Below are 24,176 nucleotides of genomic sequence, written 5' to 3'. Positions count from 1 at the left end.
GACCTTTCCAATCAAACATCTGGGCAAATATTGCGGAATATTAAAACCTTGTCCTGTAAATTGTGAAACCGGGTGTCTTGCAAATGAAAACAACAACAGGATAGAGAGCTCTCTACTGAGAACACCTGCTCCCTGTTTCCAAATATAGGGTCTAAGAAGGCTTATTAATGGAAGACATTTGGCTTAGAATGCAGCTGCCTCTTTCTTACTTAGGCTTTCAAACTCTTGCTTTCAAACTGTGTGTGTGAACCCTGGAATGCTGCAAGAATTTACCAGGGGGTTGATGATAAGGATCAGCTAATGGTCAGGATAGCCTTTGAAAGAGAGCACATCCAGTGGCATAGAGTGGGTTGCTAGTGCCCAGGGCCGAGTAGAGTGGTGAGAGGGAGGGAGGGATATGGATGGAGAATTCACTCAGGGTATTCTAGCCACAAAGATAAGAGAAGAAGAGTCATTCTGTTGTCTGGAGGGGTCACTTCCTGGTTTGCATGGAAGCTGTTTTCAATGGAGCCCAGCAACAGAAGTGTGCAGCTGTATTGAGGCAGCACTGTTGAAATGTTGTGCCCCTAACAATTTTGCACCTGGGGCAAATGTCCCTGTGTCGTCAATCCCCCCACGCTAGGCCACTGAGCACACCCACCCAGTCTTGACCACTACCAGTCTTCCCTGGAATGCACAGCTATAGGGCACACTCCCCACTTCTTTAATCCATACAAATAAAGGATTAAATGTGGAATAGTTATGTCAGGGTAAGTACAGTGGTACCTCGGGTTAAGAACTTAATTCGGACCGGAGGTCCGTTCTTAACCTGAAACTGTCCTTAACCTGAGGTACCACTTTAGCTAATGGGGCCTCCCACTGCCGCCATGCCGCTGCTGCACAATTTCTGTTCTCATCCTGAAGCAAAGTTCTTAACCCGAGGTACTATTTCTGGGTTAGTGGAGTCTGTAACCTGAAGCGTCTGTAACCTGAAGCGTCTGTAACCCGAGGTACCACTGTAGTCTGAACTCCAGCACTCAAGGCAATGCTTCAGTTCCCAATTTAGATAATTAACATTTACCTATACACTATGAATGCATCGCTTTATTTGTTTTGGTTTGTTTACAATCTCTCTATACCATCCAAAACCAAAAGGTTATTAGAATGGATTACAGAGGGGTTTTTTATTATTAAAAACATAATTTTAGGTAATCCTCCTATACCTATGGCCCAACCATATTCCATATAAGCCAATGTCTGCATACAGGTGTACAGTAAAGTACTAGATAAAGTACAAGTGTAAGGGAACTTTTGAAAGTACAGGTCTTTACCATGGCTAGTAGTAGCAGTAGTACTAGTATATTTTTATCATTTGCAACAATGAATAAATTATGATAATGCTAAATTAATATTAATATTAGAGCAATCTTAGCATGATAAACTACTGGGAAGGCCACCTGCACATATAAAATTGAACAAAGTTTCAGCTACTGCAGAAATATATAAGGGAAACCACAACTTGTGCAGAAGTGTGGTTGTGCTGCTGCGCACAACCCATCCATTTCAGTGTGGTATGTGTCACTAACTGTGGAACTGCCAAGCATTTCGCCCCTTGACCTGTCTCTTCTGCTTACAGAAGACTCAATCCAGCTGAGCCACGAAAGTCTAGACATCCAGTTCTCAGCATGGCCCAGAATTCCGCCTCCCTTTCGTTCGGAAAGAGAGAGTCATACGATAAGTACAGTGGTACCTCGGGTTACATACGCTTCAGGTTACATACGCTTCAGGTTACAGACTCCGCTAACCCAGAAATATTACCTCGGGTTAAGAACTTTGCTTCAGGATGAGAACAGAAATCGTGCAGCGGCGGCGCAGCAGCAGCAGCAGGAGGCCCCATTAGCTAAAGTTGTGCTTCAGGTTAAGAACAGTTTCAGGTTAAGAACAGACCTCCAGAACAAATTAAGTTCTTAACCCACTGTACTATGAGATCCAGTGTTGCCACTGGAGATTCAAATGACTAGAGTACTTTCCCGCCAGTTTAGGCTGATGTGTCAGCTGCAACATCTCCAGGTCAGAAACAGCCCAGCTGTAATTTTCCCTGGACCAATAACTTCAAGGGCTTCAGACACCCACACTTTGAAAGAACACACGAAGGGATCTGAGGGAAGGGCATGCGTGGAAACCAGTTCTCACAATGGTCCTTGCAATATGTGCTTCATTTACGCGTCCGAGAACTGACAATGTATGAGCAATGGCATCGCCACCAGATCTCTATTCATTAGTGAGGTGTTGAAGGTGAAAGCATTCTCATTTATGCAAAGGTCACAGACTATATTAGCATTTGCAGTTTAACACATTTTGTATTGATCAAGAGGCTGCGCTTGTCAGACAAGATTGAAGAGAGATAAGTTAGTGTCGCTGCAGTTTCCTTTACTAAGAAATCATAAGGTGAGGAGGGGCAAGATAAAGGTGCAAACGTAAAAAAGTGTCCTAAGGGTCAGATCCTGCTTGGTGGGTCCCCACAGCAAACTGGCCACTGTGGCAGAGGGGTTCTGGAGTAGACGGGGCCTTCCGCCTGATCTAGAACAGCTCTTCTTACGTTATTAGAAGAGAGCACCAAAGGCCTATGCTGTCTAACTTTCCATCTGCTAGGGTGGCCAAGCATGAACGTGGAACTACTGAACAAACCCATTTATCTCATTCTATATGTTGTTTGATTATTCTTTACTTGGTGGAATGTAGTTATGTCTTGTGACAGTTACAGGGAACTAGGCAGAGGGCCTTCTCGGCAGTGGCGCCCGCCCTATGGAACACCCTCCCATCAGATGTCCAGGAAATAAAGAACTACCGTAATTGACTTTTTAGAAGACATCTGAAGGCAGCCCTGTGCAGTATAGGGAAGTTTTTAATGGTTGATGTTTTACTGTGTTTTGAATATTTTGTTGGGATCTGCCCAGAGTGGCTGGGGCAACCCAGTCAGATGGGTGGCATAGAAGAAGAAGAAGAAGAAGAAGAAGAAGAAGAAGAAGAAGAAGAAGAAGAATTAGTACTACTAGTACTATTATTAGTACTAGTATTAGTATTAGTATTAGTACTAGTATTAATACTACTAGTACTAGTACTACTAGTACTACTTTTGCCCCTTGCTGTAGTTGTCGTTTTATGGGGTTATTAATCACTTGCATTGCATTTATGCCCTGTGCTTCTTTGCTCTCCATTTTATCCTCAGAGCAACTCTGAAAAGTAGTGACATGCCCAGTGAGAGCTTGATGGATGCACAGAGATTTGAACTGAGTCTCCCCAGCCCAAAACTCTTATCATTGTACCGTGTTGGCTCTCAAATGGAACTTGTGTTGGAAGTGATGGGATTTCAACTGGAAAACACCAGGAGGGGGAATGATAAAATACTTGTCTTCTAGCACTGCTGCTCTGATAAATATTGGACTGTGTGAATGTGCATACAGTGGTACCTTGGGTTACAGACGCTTCAGGTTACAGACACTTCAGCTTACAGACTCCGCTAACCCAGAAATAGTACCTCGGGTTAAGAACTTTGCTTCAGGATGAGAACAGAAATCACGCGGTAGCGGTGGCGCGGAGGCAGCGCGAGGCCCCATTGGCTAAAGTGGTATCTCAAGTTAAGAACAGTTTCAGGTTAAGACCGGACCTCCAGAACGAATTAAGTTCTTAACCCGAGGTACCACTGTACATGCACGTACACGTACACACAAAAACATACACACACTATGGAAAGGACTGCTGCTCAGGGGTGGAGCATCTGCTTTGCGTATATAAAGTGCCAGGACTCCTGCCTGATACCCTGGAGAGACGCTGCCTGTCAGTGCAGACAGTACTGAGCTCGGTGGATCAATGGTCTGACTCAATATAGCATAGCTTCCTATGTTCCTGGCTGCTGCTTTAAAGTAAAAACAAAAGCATCATGAAACCCAGTCATAGATCTCAAGGACAATTTGTTCTTTGACCCTAAGGCATCATATGTCCTACTATGAATCTCCACAGCTGATCCACACACATCAATAAAGTAATCTGAAGCAAGTAAGGATATTTCCAAAGTGTGCCTGAGAACCTGACAACAATCACCTTTAAATTCAGGTGCTTCTCAAAAATTGTTGTTGTTTTTGTTGTTTTAAAAAAGCTGGCTGTATTTTGAAAAGGGGTGCAAGCAACCCAGTGCAATTCCACATATGTCTTTAAAAGATCCTGCCTCTTACCTAATATTCATAGAAAGCATATGTCTGTAATATTAATCACTTGTTTTATCCCTGTGACTTTACATAGAAAGAAAACACGGGTGGAATTTTTTCATGCTCATTAGGAAAAGGGGGGGAAATGTTGCTAAGTGATGAATGAAGGGTAGGAATTGGACAGAGTTTTTTGTTTTATAGTTCCTGATCTTTACAGATCTTTGCAGTCAAGGATGCTGACATTTAGATCTTGATAATAAGCATGACATTTTCCGAGTTACGTTAACATCATGAAATGTCAGAACAGAGTACCGCAGTCACAACAATCACAACAAAACGGCCAGTGGACCAGGTTGGGGGGGGGCTGATACGCTGCTGCCCTTTACACCAGTTCTTTTGCCTGCGTGACCTTGTTGCATTTCACGGAAATAAAGTGATACTGAACTAGCATAATCAAAGATTAGTGAAATGGGTCCAGGATGATGAAAGTGTATTATTCTTGCTACAGGTGTGAAAATCTTTCCAGTGGTTATTACTGTACCACAAATTTGTCAGAAAATCACCCCAACTTTGCTGTGATGTTTTTAAACAGCAGTGTGTGTTTCTGGAGCACATTTCAAAATTTAAGAAAACACGGCTATTTTTCTGGTCTCTGGTAAAGGTAAAGGTAAAGGTAAAGGGACCCCTGACCATTAGGTCGAGTCATGGCCGACTTTGGGGTTGCGGTGCTCATCTCGCTTTATTGGCCGAGGGAGCCATCGTACAGCTTCCAGGTCATGTGGCCAGCATGACTAAGCTGCTTCTAGCGAACCAGAGCAGCGCACGGAAACACCGTTCACCTTCCCGCCGGAGCGGTACCTATTTATCTACTTGCACTTTGACGTGTTTTCGAACTGCTAGGTTGGCAGGAGCAGGGACCGAGCAACAGGAGCTCACCCTGTCGCGGAGATTCGAGCCGCCGACCTTCTGATCGGCAAGTCCTAGGCTCTGTGGTTTAACCCACAGCGGTCTCTGGTACCTTATTGTATTGATGTCCCTGAATCAGATAAGTGCTGGAGATACAATGAGGTCGAGGGTACATTCTTTCATATGTAGTGGACCTGTAAAAGGGTAAAAGGGAAATAGTTTATAATGAATTGGAAAAAAAATGTTTAAAAACACTTTTCCAAACAAACAAACAAACAAACAGCGTCCATTCTATTGGGGATAATTCAGACGGAAATTCCCAGGTGTCAAAAAAATGTTATTTATGTATGCTACTACTGCGGCCTGTGTTTTGTTAGCCCCAAAATGGAAAACGAGCGAGGTCCCAACCAAAGAAGAATGACAACTTAAACTGATGGAATATGTGCAGCTTGCAGACCTAACTTACAGAATAAGAGAACAAGAAGAACATCCGTTTAAAGAAGATTGGAAAACATTTATTGAATATATGGGGGGCGGGAATTGCATACATGTGAAAACGTTGGCAGCATTAAGATAAATTCAACAGTGTAAATAAGTTTTGATGGAAGTAATAATGGAATACTGAATGGCTTAGTTTATATAAAATACGCAGGGATTTATGTTATGCAAAATGAACTATGGAAAGAGAAGAAGGGAAGTCATTGACATTTTAAGGTTGTTGAAATGAATATTTTAAATTGTAAAACAGAAAATTTAATAAAAATATTAGAGAGAGAGGGGATAAATAATAGATTTCCCTCCTCTCTCTCGACACTATAACTAAGGAACCCGCTCCTACGAGATGCAGTGATGGCTCCCAGCTTGGCTGGCTTTAAAGATTAGACAAATTCATGTGTGTGTGTGCATGCAACAAATGTACTCAAATTAAGTACTTTTCACATTATTAACCCTGAAAGAATCCCAGAGCTGGATTCGGCCCATTGTTGAAATCTTAAAATAATGGAAATCTGAAATGATGGTCCTGAATCCAATAGTTATCCTGTTCAATGAGCCATTGAGGATCCAGGCTACCAAATTTTTTCTCCAGCCTTTTGTATCTAACACATTTATGCCAGTGGTACAACCAGGACTCTGTGTTTCAATTTGTCTGACACAGATTAGGGAAAGGCTCATTTCCAGCGTGAGCAAGAATGGATAGCTCCTGTGAGCAGCAGAAGTACTGACCTCCAAAAGCCCTAGTTGTTTAGCAAACTTTTCACCTTCCCCTGCAAAATGTAAGATGCTCCATTTGGAATTAATTTATTTCTGCTGATTCTATTAGTTAATGTTTCGCGTGTACCATTAACAAGGGTTTCAACTGACTATCCATTTATTATTCTTTCTTTGGCTCAGTGCAGTGTTGATTTTTTCAGGCCGCAAATTAAATAGTTACATATGAATTGTGTAAGATAACATAAGACAATAATACAGGGGGGTGTTTTGATACAACAGACAAATTTGATCTTGCGTGTTTCATTTTTTAAAAGTGTTGTCCCTCCTCCCCCCCCCCCCAAAAAAATCTGGACACCTTAAAAATAATACATTAATTGTTTATTTTTCCACTATGTTTTCCTGGGATAAAATTAAACCTTCAGAGTGTAACCTTTTCATTTAAACACTGAGATTATGGGCCTCACAGCCTAAATCAGGTGTAGATGGACATAAATTGCATTCTCCTGGGTTCCATGAACTGTTTTTCCATTGCAGGGGTTGGAGATTCCTGGGGAGCAGCCTTAATCATTCCCATCATTATCAACTTTTGACCACATATGCAGCTGTCTCCATTAAGCACAGGCGTCCTAACTGGATTATACTGCATTCATGCACATAGCTAAGAAGAAGAAGAAAAACCAACTATGACTGTACAGCATTTAGCTCTTTGCTAAAACATTTGCCTGTGTACTCGGTATACCAAACAGAAGATAAATAGCTTGTTTGAGCAGAACAACGCTTCCTCTATGACCAGCATGGAAATGTAGACTGCAGAAGGGTACAGAGTCGCACCTTCCTTCTTCTACCTGCCCACTTGAGAGGAGGAGGAAAGAGACCCTGTTTAGGGAAGCTTTTAATGTTTAATAGGTTATTGTATTTTAGTGCTTTGTTGGAAGCTGCCCAGAGTGGCAGGGGAAACCCAGCCAGATGGGCGGAGTATAAATAAATAATAATAATTATTATTATTACTACTATTATTATTGTTGTTGTTATTATTATTGTTATTATTATTATTCAGCTACCGGTAACTGGTCCCAATGGGGCTTTCCCCCAATCTCTATTGAGCTTATTAATTTTACACATGTGGAAGCCACTGGATGAGCAAAACTGACTCTTGTATTGGGGGGAGAAATTATCCAGTTGAAAAATATGGTTCCAAAGCTTTATTCACAGAATTTAACTTCAAACAACTTAAAAACAAATGAAGGTACATTCACTTAGTTGCATGGCTCTTGCACAGCATCCAGCATAAGGCATAATATCTTAGTTTATGCGTAACTGGAGACAGAGAAAAACACATCCATTCTCTTAAGTAGCTTAGAACAAAGATACACTGCACCCAACATGGATGCCTGCAAATTAACATATGCATAGGCTAAACTGCATGAAGCTGCTTTCGTGAGACTGCTGGAGTTGATGATCTTGTGACTAAGCCACAGAGATACAACCCCATGATACAGCTCCATTAATGATTCACCAGGTAGACTTTTCTCTACCTTCCTGGAAATTTCCATACACGCTTCACAGTACAGTGGTACCTCGGGTTAAGAACTTAATTTGTTCCGGAGGTCCGTTCTTAACCTGAAATTGTTCTTAACCTGAAGCACCACTTTAGCTAATGGGGCCTACAGTATCCCCCTGCTGGCCCAGGGTGAGAACTTCAGTACATAGCACCCCTCCCCACCGAGATAAGGCGTTGGTTACAATCGTAATGGTTTCCTTATATACAGCACTACACATAATGGTTCAATTAGATAGTTCAGGTCCACATATGCAAATAAGGGATCGAAAGTGATGTTCAGCTATTGGATAGTTACAGAAAATGGTTACTGTTGCGTTCTAGTGGAACTCTATATAAGCAGGCTGGCTGAACCCTTCAGTTCAGTTCTGTTCTGGCCTGTGAATAAACAAGAGCTGTTTGAAGAATCGCTGTGTCGTCTGATATGTTCACCCACAACTTAACACTGGCGATGAGGATGGGATCGATGAACAACAGAGCACAGCCAGATGCAGCCACCCTCTGAGCGGAGCTGAATCACTGAGCTGAAACACTGAGCGAAATCACTGAACGTCACTTTTGATCCCTTATTTGCATATGTGGACCTGAACTATCTACAGTATCCCCCTGCTGACCCAGGGTGAGAACTTCAGTACATAACACCAACACTTTGAATTGTGCTCGGAAACATACTGGGAGCCAATCTTAGAATGCACCAAAACGTTCTGGTGACTTCTGTACTTCATAAAACGTATTCCTTGACTCAAGGAAGATGCAAAGCAAGTTAAGGATGTAGCCTGAGAACAAAGGGCCAGATAGAGAAGTCTGGAGGGTTGCATTTGGCCCTTGGGTATGATGTTTCCCCATCCCTGGCTAACCTAGGCCTTGAGGAGGAAAAGAGAAACCAACTCCTTCAGTCCTTCAGACTATATACATATATATGTTACTCTGTGAAAGAGTTAAGTTGTGGTGCATTTTTTGTTTTGGGCCAAGGAGGAATGTATTCCAGGAGATCTGAAGCTACTGGCTGATTACTAAGACAGGAAGGAAGGTAAGAAAACTAGCTCTCAGCTGAGTCTTTTCCTCACTTATAGCTAGGTTTTCTCCTGCTGGGGTAATACCAAATCAGATCTTTACATTCTCTTGACAGGATAACATGATATGCGAATTAGATTGTTTATAATAAATGCCTTTGAACAAATGCACTGAGAGGCAATATAAAAAAAACTAGGGGGCTTAAGTTATTGCTTATTACTCACAGAATTGTTTCAAAGAGGAAAAGAAAATCCTAATTTGATTTTAAAACATTATGATTGGTAGTTTAGCCGAGGATATTACCAGCAGCCTCAGCCAAGGGTGTTTAAATCCCTTTGTTTGCTAGAGCACTAGAATTTGTATAATATTGTTATCCTTCCTGAAATGTGTCTGCCAATGATCTAAAATGAATGTAATGTAAGATCATAAATGTTTTCATCATGTGTGATTACTAATTTCCATGCCATTTTGAAATCTTTGGTAGATTGCCGGCTTGATGATAATGTTTTCCCTCCACACACACACACCCAAAAATATTAATAGACAAGAGACCAAGGCCTTAAAAGGATCAGAAATTGAACTGTTTATGAAAACCGCTACTTGAACTACGGTATCTGAAGCAGAAGACTCATTTGCAATCAAGAATCACAAACCAATTTTGCTAACTGCTTTTGTCTATTATGTTTGCAGCAGGCTTTTGACAGTTGATTGCAGATGTATAATTATACCAAAAAAAATCAAAGAAAACGAGCGAGCAAAAGGGAGGGGAAAGGGGGGAGAGAAGGCACCCCACCAATAAAACAAGTCACAGCCTCATTTATTGAGCTGACTTTTATTGAATTTGCCACAAAAATCTGACATCGACATAATTTTGTTAATGGTACTCATGCTTCCGTCCAACAAACAGGCATGTGTCAACAACTTACAGGATTCCTTTAGCAGTACAGTAAGGCTCAGTTATTGCATAATGCATTACAGTGGTACCTCTGGTTAAGAACTTAATTCGTTCCGGAGGTCCGTTCTTAACCTGAAAGTGTTCTTAACCTGAGGTACCACTTTGGCTAATGGGGCCTCCCGCTGCCAGGCGATTTCTGTTCTCATCCTGAGGTAAAGTTCTTAACCCGAGGTACTACTTCCGGGTTAGCGGAGTCTGTAACCTGAGGCGTTTGTAACCCGAAGCGTTTGTAACCTGAGGTACCACTGTACGGTATAGGACAATGTGGGGCATCTTTGCTGGTCTCGTGCCCTCCATCTTCTCCCTCTGGATCAGGTACTAAAATAGTAAGGGAAAGTATGGATGCATGGAGGGTAAGTTGTAAGCAAGCACAAGTTATGATATTACACATCAACAACCTGGATAAGTGCCCTGTATTGTTCCAGAAGTCGATTATATCACTTATACACGTTGCATTATAAGTCCTGCCATAGATTCCCATGCAGTGCAAGTTCTTTTGCAACTGCGTATTTATGACCCATGCAGAAATTAGGGGTGGTGTCAAAAGTGTCTGTTTGATTATTTTGACATGCTTGAACTTGATGGGTTAACCTTTCCATCAAGCCAAGTTGCAGTTGCTGCTGCCAGGCTGTCATCAGGGACTCGGCTATACAGCTGCAAATGAAATGTTTTAAGTGTGTTTTAAGTGCAATATACAATGTGATACTAGATGGCGATAGTGAGCCTTGTGGAAAATTCCATGTATTTTTAAAAACACTTTTTTATTTTTTTTTTAAAAAGCATTTTCAGAAGGGTTTTTATATGTGTGTAGATTCCACCCAGGTTCACTGTCCTCCAGTGTTTGGCTACAGTAAATGTTGCTGCTGTTAATATACACACAATTAAATTTGCTGTGCTACAGCATTAAGTTGCACAAAATTTAGCCTAACAAAAATGTTTATTTTAAACTGCTAAACACAAAGCATCTCATTTTTAAGGTGGTGGGGGAGGAGGAGGCCTTTAAATGCCATTATATTCAGTTTACAGGTCTAAACCAATCTGACCCGGATCTGGGAGCCACCTTCAAAAAGGCTGATAATTGACAAAAGTATTCTGCCTTCAGGATTGCCTGGTCTCTCTGGATTTGATATACAGATAGAGGTGATAGAGATAGAGATAGAGATTATCTCCAATATTGATAAAACAGCCCTACAGTATTTTCAACCTGTGAAATGATTCTGAGAAGGAAAAAAACACACACACACACATACATACGTAACTACCTTTATTAATATGTGCATATGTATAGATATGGCCCTGTTGCATTCTGAAAGATTACTTCTGAATTAACCTGCTTAGAACAATCCATTTTTAAAAGCTTAGTTTGAAATTTCATCTATGCAGATATCCCTTTAATCTCACAATTGATTGCCTCATTCAGTAATAGTACTTGTCAAATTGCTGCATACGTTTATTAACACAAAGCTCTAAAGACACCCCGTTCCTTCTGGTAAAACACTCAGAACAGCTTCCATGGTACAGGATTAATCTGTTAGCAATTACACTTACAGGGATCATTGTGTAATGTGCCACGGGGATTTGGTTTTGCTCCACTTAAAAAGCGTGACTTCCCCGCCACTGTGAAAAATACAAGCACAATAAATTATATTAAAACCAGAAATGTGTTGCGACAATGAGGACGGTATTAGGAGGTAGAGGAAACGAAGGACTGTCTCCTGGCATTTCCAGAATGTTTCTTAATTATCAAGGCTGTAAAGCATAAAGCATTTGTAAAGTCGCAAACCTATGCATAATTTCCTAGGAATAAATGACAGCATCTTAATGTGACTTAACACTGAGTTGATACGTTTAGGATTCTGGGGAACTATGAACTGCTTGTGAGAAACATTTATCGGCCTAGTGCTTTTGATCTGAGGTTCTGTCTTTTGATGTGTATGTTTCTACTTGCTTGTCTTTGGAAAAAATGGATAAATTCTGTACATAGGAGGCTTGTGCATCATTGAGTTTATTCCACAGAACCTTTGAGAACCAACTGTTACATGGTGTCAGAAGTTGGTGTGGATTTATTTTCTTCTTTTTCAGAGTTGAGAGTTTGTTGGTGCATTTTTGCACACACGCATTAGCTTCAGAGTATGCAGCCTCTTGCCTGCACTAGTTTTACAAGGCAGGTTGGTTGATAATTGGATGGGAGCAAGCTTTTCAACTATACAGTGGTACCTCGGGTTACATACGCTTCAGGTTACAGACTCCGCTAACCCAGAAATAGTGTTTCAGGTTAAGAACTTTGCTTCAGGATGAGAACAGAAATCATGCTCCAGCGGCGTGGCGGCAGCAGGAGGCCCCATTAGCTAAAGTGGTGCTTCAGGTTAAGAACAGTTTCAGGTTAAGAATGGACCTCTGGAACGAATTAAGTACTTAACCCGAGATACCACTGTATTTGACTGCAGCTAGAGTTGATAATGTCAGTAGTCCTTGAACAATTTAATGGATTTTAAAATATTTATTTATTTATAAGTTGCAGGGGGGTGGACCAGATGACCCTTGGGGTACCTTCCAAATCTACAATTCTATGATTTATACTCCACTTTCTCCCTGACAGGAACTCAAGGCAGCCACAGAGCCTAGGGCTTGCCGATCAGAAGGTTGGCAGTTTGAATCCCCGCGACGGGGTGAGCTCCCATTGTTCGGTCCCTGCTCCTGCCAACCTAGCAGTTCGAAAGCACATCAAAGTGCAAGTAGATAAATAGGTACTGCTCCGGCAGGAAGGGAAACGGTGTTTCCTTGCGCTACTCCGGTTCGCCAGAAGCAGCTTAGTCATGCTGGCCAAATGACCCGGAAGCTGTCTGCGGGCAAATGCCGGCTCCCTCGGCCAATAAAGTGAGATGAGCACCACAACCCCAGAGTCATCCGCGACTGGACTTAATGGTCAGGGGTCCCTTTACCTAAAGGTAAAGGGACCCCTGACCATTAGGTCCCAGTCGTGACCAGCTCTGGGGTTGCAGCGCTCATCTCGCTTTACTGGCTGAGGGAGCCGGCGTACAGCTTCCGGGTCATGTGGCCAGCATGACTAAGCCACTTCTGGCGAACCAGAGCAGCACACGGAAATGCCGTTTACCTTCCTGCCGGCGCGGTACCTATTTATCTACTTGCACTTTGAAGTGCTTTCGAACTGCTAGGTTGGCAGGAGCAGGGACCGAGCAACGGGAGATCACCCCGTCGCGGGGATTTGAACCGCCGACCTTCTGATCGGCAAGTCGTAGGCTCTGTGGTTTAACCCACAGCACCACCCGCGTCCCTCCCTTTACCTTTACCTTACTGTATATATACATTTAAAAAATCTATTAAAACCATACAAATAATTACAGTTAAAACAGCATGACACAGCCCTTTCATTAAAAGCAATTAGTTATTCAAACAAGGTGGAATAAGGTGGTGGAATAAGCAGGAGGACTACAAGGAAGGAGCTAATCAAACTTCTCTGGGAGCATGTTCCGAAGTCTGGGAGCAGCCACCAAGAAGGCCCTCTCCCTACCAAGTATGCATGACCGAGAGAAGGGCCTTCCCTTAAGTTTCAAAACCCAGGCAGGTTCACATGAGGGAATATGGTCTTTCTTGTAAGAATGTGGTGCTTTAAATATATTCCTTTTTGAATAATTCAGAGATTCATGGAGGTGCCATTGAACAGTTGGTTACTGAACTCAAATTTAATCTGGTAAACTGTGAATTTGGTCCTGCAATTCATGACAGTGTGAGGGATAAAGTCCCATTCAACTCAGTGAGGCCTACCTCTGAGTTGACATACTCAGATTGCACCATAAGCTACATATTGTATATATTTGTGGGTGTCCTCAGTGTTATTCTACGACTACATAGTTCTTGGGACTAAGAGCATTTACTTCACTGGGAAGCCTTTGGGAATGTCTCCTTTAGTTGCATATAATTTCCATTTCATGTCATCCACAGAATTTGCCTAAATGAGTACATGAGAAAAAGCAGGGTAATTTAGATTCAGGTGCTCCTTTTCCAGTAAATTTAACCCATCTGATAAAATACCTACCCATCTGTGCACTGATAGGATTCTTTCCAAACAGCTATTGGAAAGTTATATTGGTTCTTGCTTTGACTAATGAAACGTTTAGCATAGATATAATTTGTGTTGAGAACCACTGGGCTGAGAACACTGTAGAGTTTCTGTAAAATACACAAAGCCAAGAAAATGATGGGGGATATAGTTCCATCTTATTAGGTATGGCTATCCTCAGCCATTCTAATTATAGCTAAACCTTGCTGCCATCTTGCGTCTGAAATCTGCAATTTATTTTTCTTATTAAAAACAGAAAACCCAATATCCTAGGGGCTTTCTGCCGCATAAGGTACTTATTAGCTTTGTGAGGTAAACATACCTGAAACAATGAGAGGGTTTCTCAGCACTGAGGCAACAAGATATGATGCAGCTGTGAGAGGAGGGAAAAGAAAGCAATTACAGTAATGCAGTAGTTAGAGCAAAGATGGGGATCCTGGCAGTCTTTGCTTCCCAGTTTTGAGGTAGTGTGTGTATGTGAACTTGCACAGTGGTGGTGTTTGGGGGGGAAATCAAAATGAAACAAAGCTTGAGGTACATTTAGTGGTAAAGGACTAGCCACTATTGCAAATGCAAGTATAATAAAGCTCAACTCCATTGGGCAAAGCATCATTGTCCAAAAGCGAAGAAAATGTTGCTGGGGGGGAGGGAGCGCTTTGGGTGATTCTGCGGGAAAGATCCTGTCTATAGATTCGTTAATATTAATTTGTAATTAATGCATTTTAACAGATGGTACCTTTGCACTTGCAAACCCCCAGTTTCAACCCAATCATCATCATCATCATCATCATCATCATCATCATCATCATTAATATTATTATCCTGCCTTTTTCCCTGACGGGACCCAAGGGAGCTTACAGATAAAAACAAGAACTGCTAAAAACATAGGGAAAAAAACCATCCATTAAAACACAAGCAAATATTAACAGAAATAAAACCATATACATATATTAAATCCGCCTTAAAGGCATATCAATGATTACAATCAATTGTACAGTAGCGCCCTCCTGCGAATTCCCATCCCACGTATAAGACAGAAATTTTTTTTAATTATTATTATTATTATTATTATTATTATTATTATTATTATTATTATTATTATTATTACTATTATTATTATTATTATTATTATTATTATATTTAAATTGCCATGCACACACTGAGGGTTCCCGCCCCCGCTCCATCCTGAGATGCAGCGATTGGCTGCGGAAAGGAGGCTAAGAAGTTTCCATTGGTCGGAACGCACGTGCCGGGGAAGGTGGGCGCAAACAAATACGGAGAAGAGCTGGAGCTCGCGCTGGCCGGTGACTCGGATCTTGGCCGGTTTGCGCCGCGCGGGGTAACGCGAGGCGCAGAAGGAGGGAGGGAAAGAGGACGGAGAAGATGGCGGCGGCGTCCTTCCCGGGCGCTTCCGCCAAGAGGCGAGGCAGGTTCCAGCAGAAAAGCCCTTTCGAGGGCGGCCCGCAGCGCGGAGCCCCGTCGCGACGGGTGTTGAGAGACGCCGGCTCAGGTGGAGTGTGCGAACAAGACGCTCCGTCTTCGGAGAAGGAGAGGGTTTTGCAAGGGGCAGCGGGTTAGAGAACTGGGGGTTGCAAAAAAACACACCACCACTCCGCTTAATCCGGGGCAGGCGGCTTGCTTGCTCCCGAGGAGGCGAGGCTGCGGCTCGGGACCCCGCGCAGCCGCATCCTAAACACGCGCAAACGGGACCTGTTGAGTTCGGGAAGGTTTGCGGTGGCGTTTTGTTGCTTGGTTCAAGCAAGCACGAAACTACGGTCCGTTTCCTCCCTGGAGAGTCACTTTGCAGAAAACACTCCTTGGGCCGGGATGCCCCGTCTTCCCTCCGCAGCAGCAGCATTTGGCTGGGAAACCATCTCATTTCACGCCTCCTCCCGTTTCCCTGGAAGAAAAGTAGGCCATCTGGGTCCTCTTCCCCCCCCCCTTTCCCTGACACGCGACGGGCATGTTCGGACGAGGAGCGAGAGCCTGCCGTCGGAAGCGCCGGGGTTGCGCCGCCTCAGTCGGCCGCCATCTTTCCAGCGACGCGACCCGACTTTTTAATTATGAAGTTCTTTAGGTGACTTGACGCAAGTGTAAAACCATATATTACCTCGGAGCTCTGCTTGGTCGCCGCTGCCCCTTCGTTTGTGATGGAACAGGATTTGTGTAGGGATCGAAACAATGAAAAAAGACTAATCTATAGTCGGAAAATTATTATATTCTTCTGTTAGGTTAGGCCCTCATCGCCCACAGTTGCTTTAGGTTTGGGTCCCAGCGCAGCGATTCTTAAAATACAGAAAGCTCCTAGGCTGTTAATTTGGTGTGGGGTTGCGGTTTTTTTGGAGTTGGGGTGTTTATTATCAGTTGTTTTCAGGGCCATCTTTATGTATAAGCTAAACAAGCTATAGCTTAGGGCCCCACTCTCTGGGGGGCCCCTAAAAAAATTTAAAGGGAAAAAAGCTGGACGTACATTTCCAAAATATAAGATAAAAGACAAATAAAATCAAACCTACATACAGCAACAGTATTTTGTGTTGTGTAGGCTCCTATGATGTAAGTAATGGACCCCGCCCACTAACCTGCTTCCTAAAATATCACTGGTTTGCTCATTTATATATAGGGTTCCTACATTCTGCATGGACTGGTTGCATGGCAGCATGTGCAAATGACTTTAGATACCTATTAGGTTCATAAATTACCATATAGCATATATTCAGTGCAAAAAACAGCAACAATTTGTTGTTGACAAAGGACAGCTGGACATATAAAGGGCCCTATTACCTTCGGTAGCTTAGGGCCTTATCAAACCTAAATCTGGCCTGAGGGGAGTGGTCTTTGGGCAAATTCAGGCTGTGCAGTTAGTTCATTGGCAGTTCTTTCACAACAAACCTACTTCCCCAAGAGAGAAAACTTGTTACAGTAAGGAAAGTGATGAGAAAATGCACTGGAAAGTGGGAAAACCCTTAAAACAAATCTTGTGTGACTGCTCATTGAGTCTCCAAAATCATCTAATCTACCTGTGAACAGATAAGGTAGGATGAGTGCTCAATAAGTACATTTTCTGGAAGTGCCGCAACTATTCTGCCTCCTCCAATTCCTCCCTCCATCTTGACCAGCCAAAGACCTGCTATGGAATCATGGAAATTGCTGTTTTCAAACTTCAGTGCTTTTTGTGTTATTTTAATGTGTGTTAATTTGTTTTAAATAAGAAGAGCATTCATATACTAACTTGTTTTTGCATCTCTTTATTTTCTTCTTTTTAGACTTGCAGATTCAGAATTCCAGCAGGGCTGGTGCATACGATAGCTATACTTCACAAGTAATTGATTTGCTTTCTTAGGGGATATATGGGATCAGGGTAGACTTAAGACTTTCAAATTCGGCAGTGCCCTGTGCAAGGTCAAAATTTGGCACCCCACCTCTTGCCTTCCATTCTGCTCAACTCACCATGTCATAGTTGTGACGTCTGCACTGTCCCCTAGGTTGCACTGTCCTAAATCTGCCTCTGATGGGATACTAACAAAATTAAACCTGCAGCCAAATATTTTGTGGGATAATAGTTTAAGAGTACACGGGTAGGACATTGTCAGTTGTCATGTTGTCTCTACTGTCTCCTTCCATGTTCTGTCGCTGACCTGGAACAGAAATAAAAATATAAGCAGCAAGCTAAGAAAGATTGAATCCAATAGTGTTGAGTACTGTATTGGAAATTCTTAACTGTGAACTTTTCCATTCCTTTCTTGTAGGTGACCTTAGATTTTGAACAAAAAGTCCGTCTTAGGAGTCTGCAAAAATATAAAAGGTAAATCTGAGTGTGTTTTGATGTCTGGAAGCGAAGGGGGAGTTGGCTGTGGGGCTGAAACGTATTCTAAATTTTAATACCTTTTTAGTAAACAATTTATTATTTCATCATTTGGCTCTTAAAATGCTCTTGTTTACAAGGAAATCCGTTAAGATTTTGTTCAATTGGTGAAATATTTAATATTTAGTGCTGCTGGGTTCTGTGTGCCGAAGAAACTAAGAAAATGACATTTTAGGCTGCTGCAACTTATTCATTCTACCAAAGTTTTTTCTTGACTCCCTATAAAATTCCAATCAACCCATTTTACCTTTTTAGGCTTTCATCAGGATTGTAATTCTATGTTCTATCTCTAAAAATGTGAGGGTAAATAGCTTGGTCTTGTTTAAAAAGAAAAAAGTTTGAGGTGACAGTAAAAGGTTTAGTTATTTTACAAAATTTATTTACTTCATTGCAGCAAAACTCCTAAGTTTACAAGAAACCTTAAAATTATAAGAAAAGTTTAAAACAATTAAAAACATTTATAGTTTATTAAAATTAGCAACAAAAAAGAATATTTCAGAAGAGCATGTGTCCTCCCCCAATAAGATTTTATTAAAGCTTTTTCATGATACAGTAAGATAAAATAAACCAGTCTTATAAACAAAAACAGAAAGAGTAAAGAAAATACAGTGTCCTCAAAGGTAGCTCTTAACCCTTGTCTCACACAGAAAGTAGTGAACCTGCCCACCTCTCACCTGGGAGCTTTCCTTTTTTCCTCCAGTCTCTCCCTCTGGGAGGTCTGAACTCTGCCTCTCACTCAGAGTTCATCCATCCACCCACCACCCTCATGTTTGTGTAATCCTTGGACCAATAATGGCCCAGAGCAGAGGACACAAAAGAAAGAGAAGAAAAAAGGACCGTTATAAGTTATAACAATCTTAGAAATGATTAAGGGAGACTTTTGCAGATCCAATGCCCATCAGGGCTTTTACAAGGCTTTTGGGCAAGATGCTGATTCCTCTGCTTAAAAGTCACTTAACCCCATCAGGGTTCTCAGGAACTGACAGCTTCCTGTTTTCTTGATGCAGAAAACGGCTTTTTCAGAGCACCAGAGATTAATCCCCTGTAAACACTTTTTTCCAGACTGAATTCAATAGCCAAGATTGATGTCTGGCTATCATCAATTGCCACATAATTTATCTGTCGGCAACGTGCCAACAAAAGACGTGCAATCCACTGTGTTCCTCCCCTAGAAGTCGGAAGAGCATGTGTTATTGAAGGTATTATTTTTGTTAAGTAATATAACAATCTGATTTATAGGTTTAATACTCAAAGCATCAATCAGCCGATTAACTCTGCTGACTGGACTCCAGCTCACTATCTAAGATCAGAACCATCTACAGCAGATATGGTATGTAAACAATCTTACTCGGTTTTGTGTCTGCTTAGTAAAGTGTGAGTTCAACTATTTAATTTCAAATTAAGTGTAACTAAATTGGACTAGTGACAATGACATTTCGTGAGTTGAAGAAATATTTGCTAAACTTTTGTGTTGTTAGACTGCTGGTAAAAAGCACAGCAACAAAGTGATGCCTTTTTTGGAAATCACTGGGGGCTAGAGAATTAAGAGACCGGATAGTGATATTTTTCTCCATCAGTTTTGGTCATTTAATGTTCGCCACTACTGGTGACACCTGCATGAATTTATTTTGCAGTGTGACAGCCTTCTCTGATTCTTGCCCCCCAAATGTGTTGTAGCATTTGTAGAAAACATTGCATTGTCCTTTTTTTAGCCATTTACATAAGTGGAGATCAATGATTACTCAAACTCATTGTACTCCATAATGTGTTCTGGGTTAAAATATGTCACCTTGAGAAGATTTCTCATTCTCCTGAGAATAAAACACCTACATTTAATATTTATATTACTGTCACTAGATTTGGGGCAGCTCAGTGTCCTGTTTTAACTTGTTTGGTGATTGTCGGTTGGTTGTAGTGAACTGAGATGTCCGCTCCCAGCAGTTGAGAAGAGGAGAGCAGAACCTTCAAAGAATTAAATGGATAAAGGAGCAAAATAATCCTGAAGAAAAGATGCCAAGGCTATGAAACAGCCGCCTTAGATGAGAGCGTTTCATAGTCTTGGCATCTCTTCAGAAATATGTCTGGATTTTTTGAAAGAAGTGATTAACAAGTCTGCTTCATGAATGAAAAAACAATTGTGTGGAAAGCTTACAGGGTGTTAGTTTTTTTTTTAAAGAAGAATGAAATATGAACTGTTAAAGAGATAACCTTGTAGTGACTATACCACATTATTCAATGATTATCTAGCCTGAGGGTATGGATTCTTGATTTCTACTCTTTTGAGATACCCCGGTTTTATTTTTAAAAACCCTGTCTGCTACTTGTTGAAAATAACATACACATTCATTTTTTAAAAAAAAGATAATTATCAAAATTAATTGAATTACAATGCTATGAGGGCCTTTGTTTAAAGCAGCTCTCTGCTAATTTTATTGTTATCCTTTTATTTTCCCCAGAATAGCAAAATTCTACAAGAGATAGAGAAAGCTTTGGAAGTAGCTAAAAACAATCTTGGGTGGTTAAAGAGTGCAGAGGAGGTAGGCCAAAAGAATTCAGTGTCTTGGCTTAAAGTATTTCAGATTTTTGTTTATACTGATGTCTGTTCCCAAAAATTCTTTCTCTAACAATACTTCAGCAAGATGCTATAAAATTTAATGTCAGCTCGTTATTAATGTCGTTTCATGACATTAATAATTTCTGCTGCATTGTACACCATTAACTGATGTTTTTGTGTGTTGTCCAGTGATGAAGGAATACTTAAAAGTTGCTGGAGTACCTTTAAACAATTGGGTACTAATAATTATTTGCTCAACCTTATATGTTACGTATCATCCATGTAGCCATTATAAAATATGAACCTCAGCCTTGTATTCTTGTACATCACTACTTCTCAACTACTGCCACCATGTGAGAGAAAAGGGGGAAGGTTGTTCCTGAAAGTTATATGCTGCTTTTATTATTTGTAAATCTAGTTCTGCTGGCTATAGAGCACATACAGAATTACAGGTTGTTGTTTTGTCACTTCCCCCCCCAAATGAAAAAGATGCTTGAGGATTTGATCACCGAAGCAAAAGAAGAAGAAAGCAAGATTGCAGGTGTTATTAATGACACATTTTCAGATATTATTGCTTCCGTAAATTCAAGGTAACCTGGTTTAAAGTTTTTGCTTTGATGTCAATAATTTATCTGAAAAGTATTCCATAACTATAATAATGCAGATTTCTGTGTGGCAAAATGTTTAGCAAAATGCCTGCTTCTGTGACGTGGGAGGGACAATATGTAGCAGGAGTCCTGGAAGGACACAAGGAATCTGTGAGCTCAGATCCATTGTTTACCCTACCATGGAGTTGCTATCGGCAAAGACCTGACCATCAAGTTTCAGGGTAGATTTTTGCCCTTGCTGTAATTGTCCTTTAGTGCAATACTTCGCTATATGCCTATATGAATTGAAAGGCAGTTGCATATTCAAAACAAGAATATTTCAAAACACCCACCTTCTAATTTTCCTCCTCTTGCACCTCTCTCTCTTTTTTCCATATGATTTTTACAGTTTCATTTCTACTAAAGTTGTTGTTTGGAGTGCTATGGATGCTTGCAGCTTGCACGTCTTGTGCCCTTGAGCATTTAGAATGTGTTCAGCATGAAGAGCTGGCTGTTAAGGATGCATTTTTGTGTGGTATATGCAGTATCAGTCAGTTGCTTGTTATGAGGACAGTAGGTGATAGTTATCCAGCATTAATCATACTCAAGAAGTCCATTGAGTGCACTCATTGTAGTGGATCTACTTTTGAGTATGTCTTAGTTGGTTATCACCCAGTAAATATAAATCTGGCGTTTTCTGTAGTTTGTAATTTTAATATCATCACCAAAACCTTATTTTTAACATGAGTACTGTATGTTTGTTTTGTATAGTTTACAGAGTTATTATTTGTAACGTGATCAACTTTTTCTGAGGTCTGATTTTCTTTGTATTCAATTAGGAAAAGGAAACTGGAGACAGAACTGATAATGAACACCAGTTACTATATAACTGATATACATAGTGTTCAGTTATCGGTTATGCAGAAAATAAACAGTTTGGATGGAGCCATAAAACATGCAAGGGAGATTAAAGCAACCCATTCCTTAAAGCCTTGCCATACTTTAAATCAGGTAACTTTAATATTAAATCATTTGATTCCTTAACTTTCCTTCTGGGTATTTGTTTGTTTGTTTGTTTGTTTGTTTGTTTGTTTGAAATTTTATATCCTATTTTCAGGAAACATATATTTTCAAAGGAGTTCTCAGTAATACAACCACAATTTTCAACAACCAGATGACAGCAGTGCAGCTACTGCAGTTTGCAAGCATTGTGGGTAGCCCAACATTTTACATTAGCTTTTTTTTATCAATTTAGCACACAAATTGAACTCATTTGCTTATTGTGGTAACTTGCAAGCCAGTGAAGTCTCCATATAGCTGACTGAAAACAAAAACAACATGTCTTTAAGCAAGTGGAAATAATGAACTTTCTCCATTAGTCTTTAATTTCTCATGTCAGAGCTGTCATGAGAAGATTCTTCCTCTTTGGCTTGATTTTTATTTTTACTGAATTGTTGTTGTTCTTACGGAAAGCATTGTCTTTTTGATGAAAAGTCACAGTAGTTTAGTGTGATAGAAGCATTCAAGGTAGGATCATTTGGTTTAGGGCTATAGCCTCGGCTAGTTTTTCAGGGTTCTTTTGGTTCCTTTATTCCTAAAGCCACTGCACATTTTCATAGATCTTAAGAGCTTACCATTTTTGTCCAACCCTTTCCATCCCTCTGAGAAGGCATGGCAGAAGCTGGATGTGCACAGAGCACTTAAAATACATATACAGTGGTACCTCGGGTTACAGATGCTTCAGGTTACAGACTCCTCTAACCCAGAAATAGTACCTGGGGTTAAGAACTTTGCTTCAGGATGAGAACAGAAATCGCGCAGCGGCAGTGGGAGGCCCCATTAGCTAAAGTGGTACCTCAGGTTAAGAACAGTTTCAGGTTAAGAACAGACCTCCAGAATGAATTAAATACTTAACCCAAGGTACCATTGTAGACAGATTTTAGGCATTCACCCCCTTTTACACCACTTCCTCAGAGAAGTACAGTCAACATGTCTTTAAGCAAGTGGAAATAATGAACTTTCTCCATTAGTCTTTAATTTCTCATGTCAGAGCTGTCATGAGAAGATTCTTCCTCTTTGGCTTGATTTTTATTTTTACTGAATTGTTGTTGTTCTTACGGAAAGCATTGTCTTTTTGATGAAAAGTCACAGTAGTTTAGTGTGATAGAAGCATTCAAGGTAGGATCATTTGGTTTAGGGCTATAGCCTCGGCTAGTTTTTCAGGGTTCTTTTGGTTCCTTTATTCCTAAAGCCACTGCACATTTTCATAGATCTTAAGAGCTTACCATTTTTGTCCAACCCTTTCCATCCCTCTGAGAAGGCATGGCAGAAGCTGGATGTGCACAGAGCACTTAAAATACATATACAGTGGTACCTCGGGTTACAGATGCTTCAGGTTACAGACTCCTCTAACCCAGAAATAGTACCTGGGGTTAAGAACTTTGCTTCAGGATGAGAACAGAAATCGCGCAGCGGCAGTGGGAGGCCCCATTAGCTAAAGTGGTACCTCAGGTTAAGAACAGTTTCAGGTTAAGAACAGACCTCCAGAATGAATTAAATACTTAACCCAAGGTACCATTGTAGACAGATTTTAGGCATTCACCCCCTTTTACACCACTTCCTCAGAGAAGTACAGTGGTACCTCGGATTACGAACAGCCCTTTTTATGAACAATTCGGTTTATGAACTCCACTGGCAGCAGGAGGCCTCATTAGGGAAAGCGTGCCTCAGTTTAAGAACGGATTTGGTTTAAGAACGGACGAAAGGAAAGGATTAAGTTCGTAATCCGAGGTTACCACTGTAGTTTCAAGGTTCATCCTAGACAGTTCAAGACTTATTTCTCTACAGCATATTAGGCCTGGCATCTGCCTTCACCTTTCCTAAGTCATGCTTGACCAGAGCAACGGCTACTTCTGCAGCCTTTCCACAATCATCCTTTCTGAAATCTTTAGAGCAGCAATGTGGGCACCAGCCAGGACTTGTTGTTTCCTTTGAAATTGTTTCCTTTGAAATCAAATGGGACATCACTAACTTCACACAAGCAGTAGCTCTCCAGCATTCAAGACCACGTTCAGCTCCCATTAGTTGCTATATTTTACTGTAAATCAAATTAAGATGTTCTTATTCTAGGTTCTCTGCAATTTAAAAATGACTTTGGAGGAAGAAGTCTTAAAACTAGATCGTCTGAAAAAAAGAGCACTTCCAAGGTAAACATTCATAGAATTACTTAGTGTGGATAGCAGAGTTACTGCACCTTTAAAAAT

At 41.0% G+C, this 24,176-nt stretch overlaps 1 protein-coding gene across 5 annotated transcripts in view; it reads left to right on the top strand.

Moving 5' to 3' along the window:
- Positions 1-8,776: 8,776 nt before the first annotated feature.
- RNF17 (ring finger protein 17) overlaps positions 8,777-24,176 on the top strand; it is a 49,460-nt gene continuing 34,060 nt past the window's right edge. Inside the window, exons 1-8 of one of the 5 annotated variants that reach the window (XM_083608936.1) lie at positions 8,777-8,890; positions 17,174-17,229; positions 17,657-17,712; positions 19,012-19,102; positions 20,229-20,309; positions 20,816-20,916; positions 21,753-21,924; positions 24,043-24,119. In XM_083608936.1, the coding sequence (XP_083465062.1) occupies positions 19,100-19,102; positions 20,229-20,309; positions 20,816-20,916; positions 21,753-21,924; positions 24,043-24,119 (434 nt within the window). In that variant the 5' untranslated portion in view covers positions 8,777-8,890; positions 17,174-17,229; positions 17,657-17,712; positions 19,012-19,099. Of the gene's footprint in view, positions 8,891-15,143; positions 15,421-16,924; positions 16,943-17,173; positions 17,230-17,656; positions 17,713-19,011; positions 19,103-19,687; positions 20,310-20,815; positions 20,917-21,752; positions 21,925-24,042; positions 24,120-24,176 lie in introns of those variants that run through there. The other 4 variants (XM_083608934.1, XM_083608938.1, XM_083608937.1 and 1 more) reach the window with 4 other exon arrangements.

This window comes from Podarcis filfolensis, assembly GCF_964270895.1.
Source record: "Podarcis filfolensis genome assembly, chromosome: 4".
Lineage (NCBI taxonomy): Eukaryota > Metazoa > Chordata > Lepidosauria > Squamata > Lacertidae > Podarcis > Podarcis filfolensis.
The sequence above is the reverse complement of the archived record's forward strand: the minus strand, read 5'-3'. Positions and strand labels throughout refer to the sequence as shown.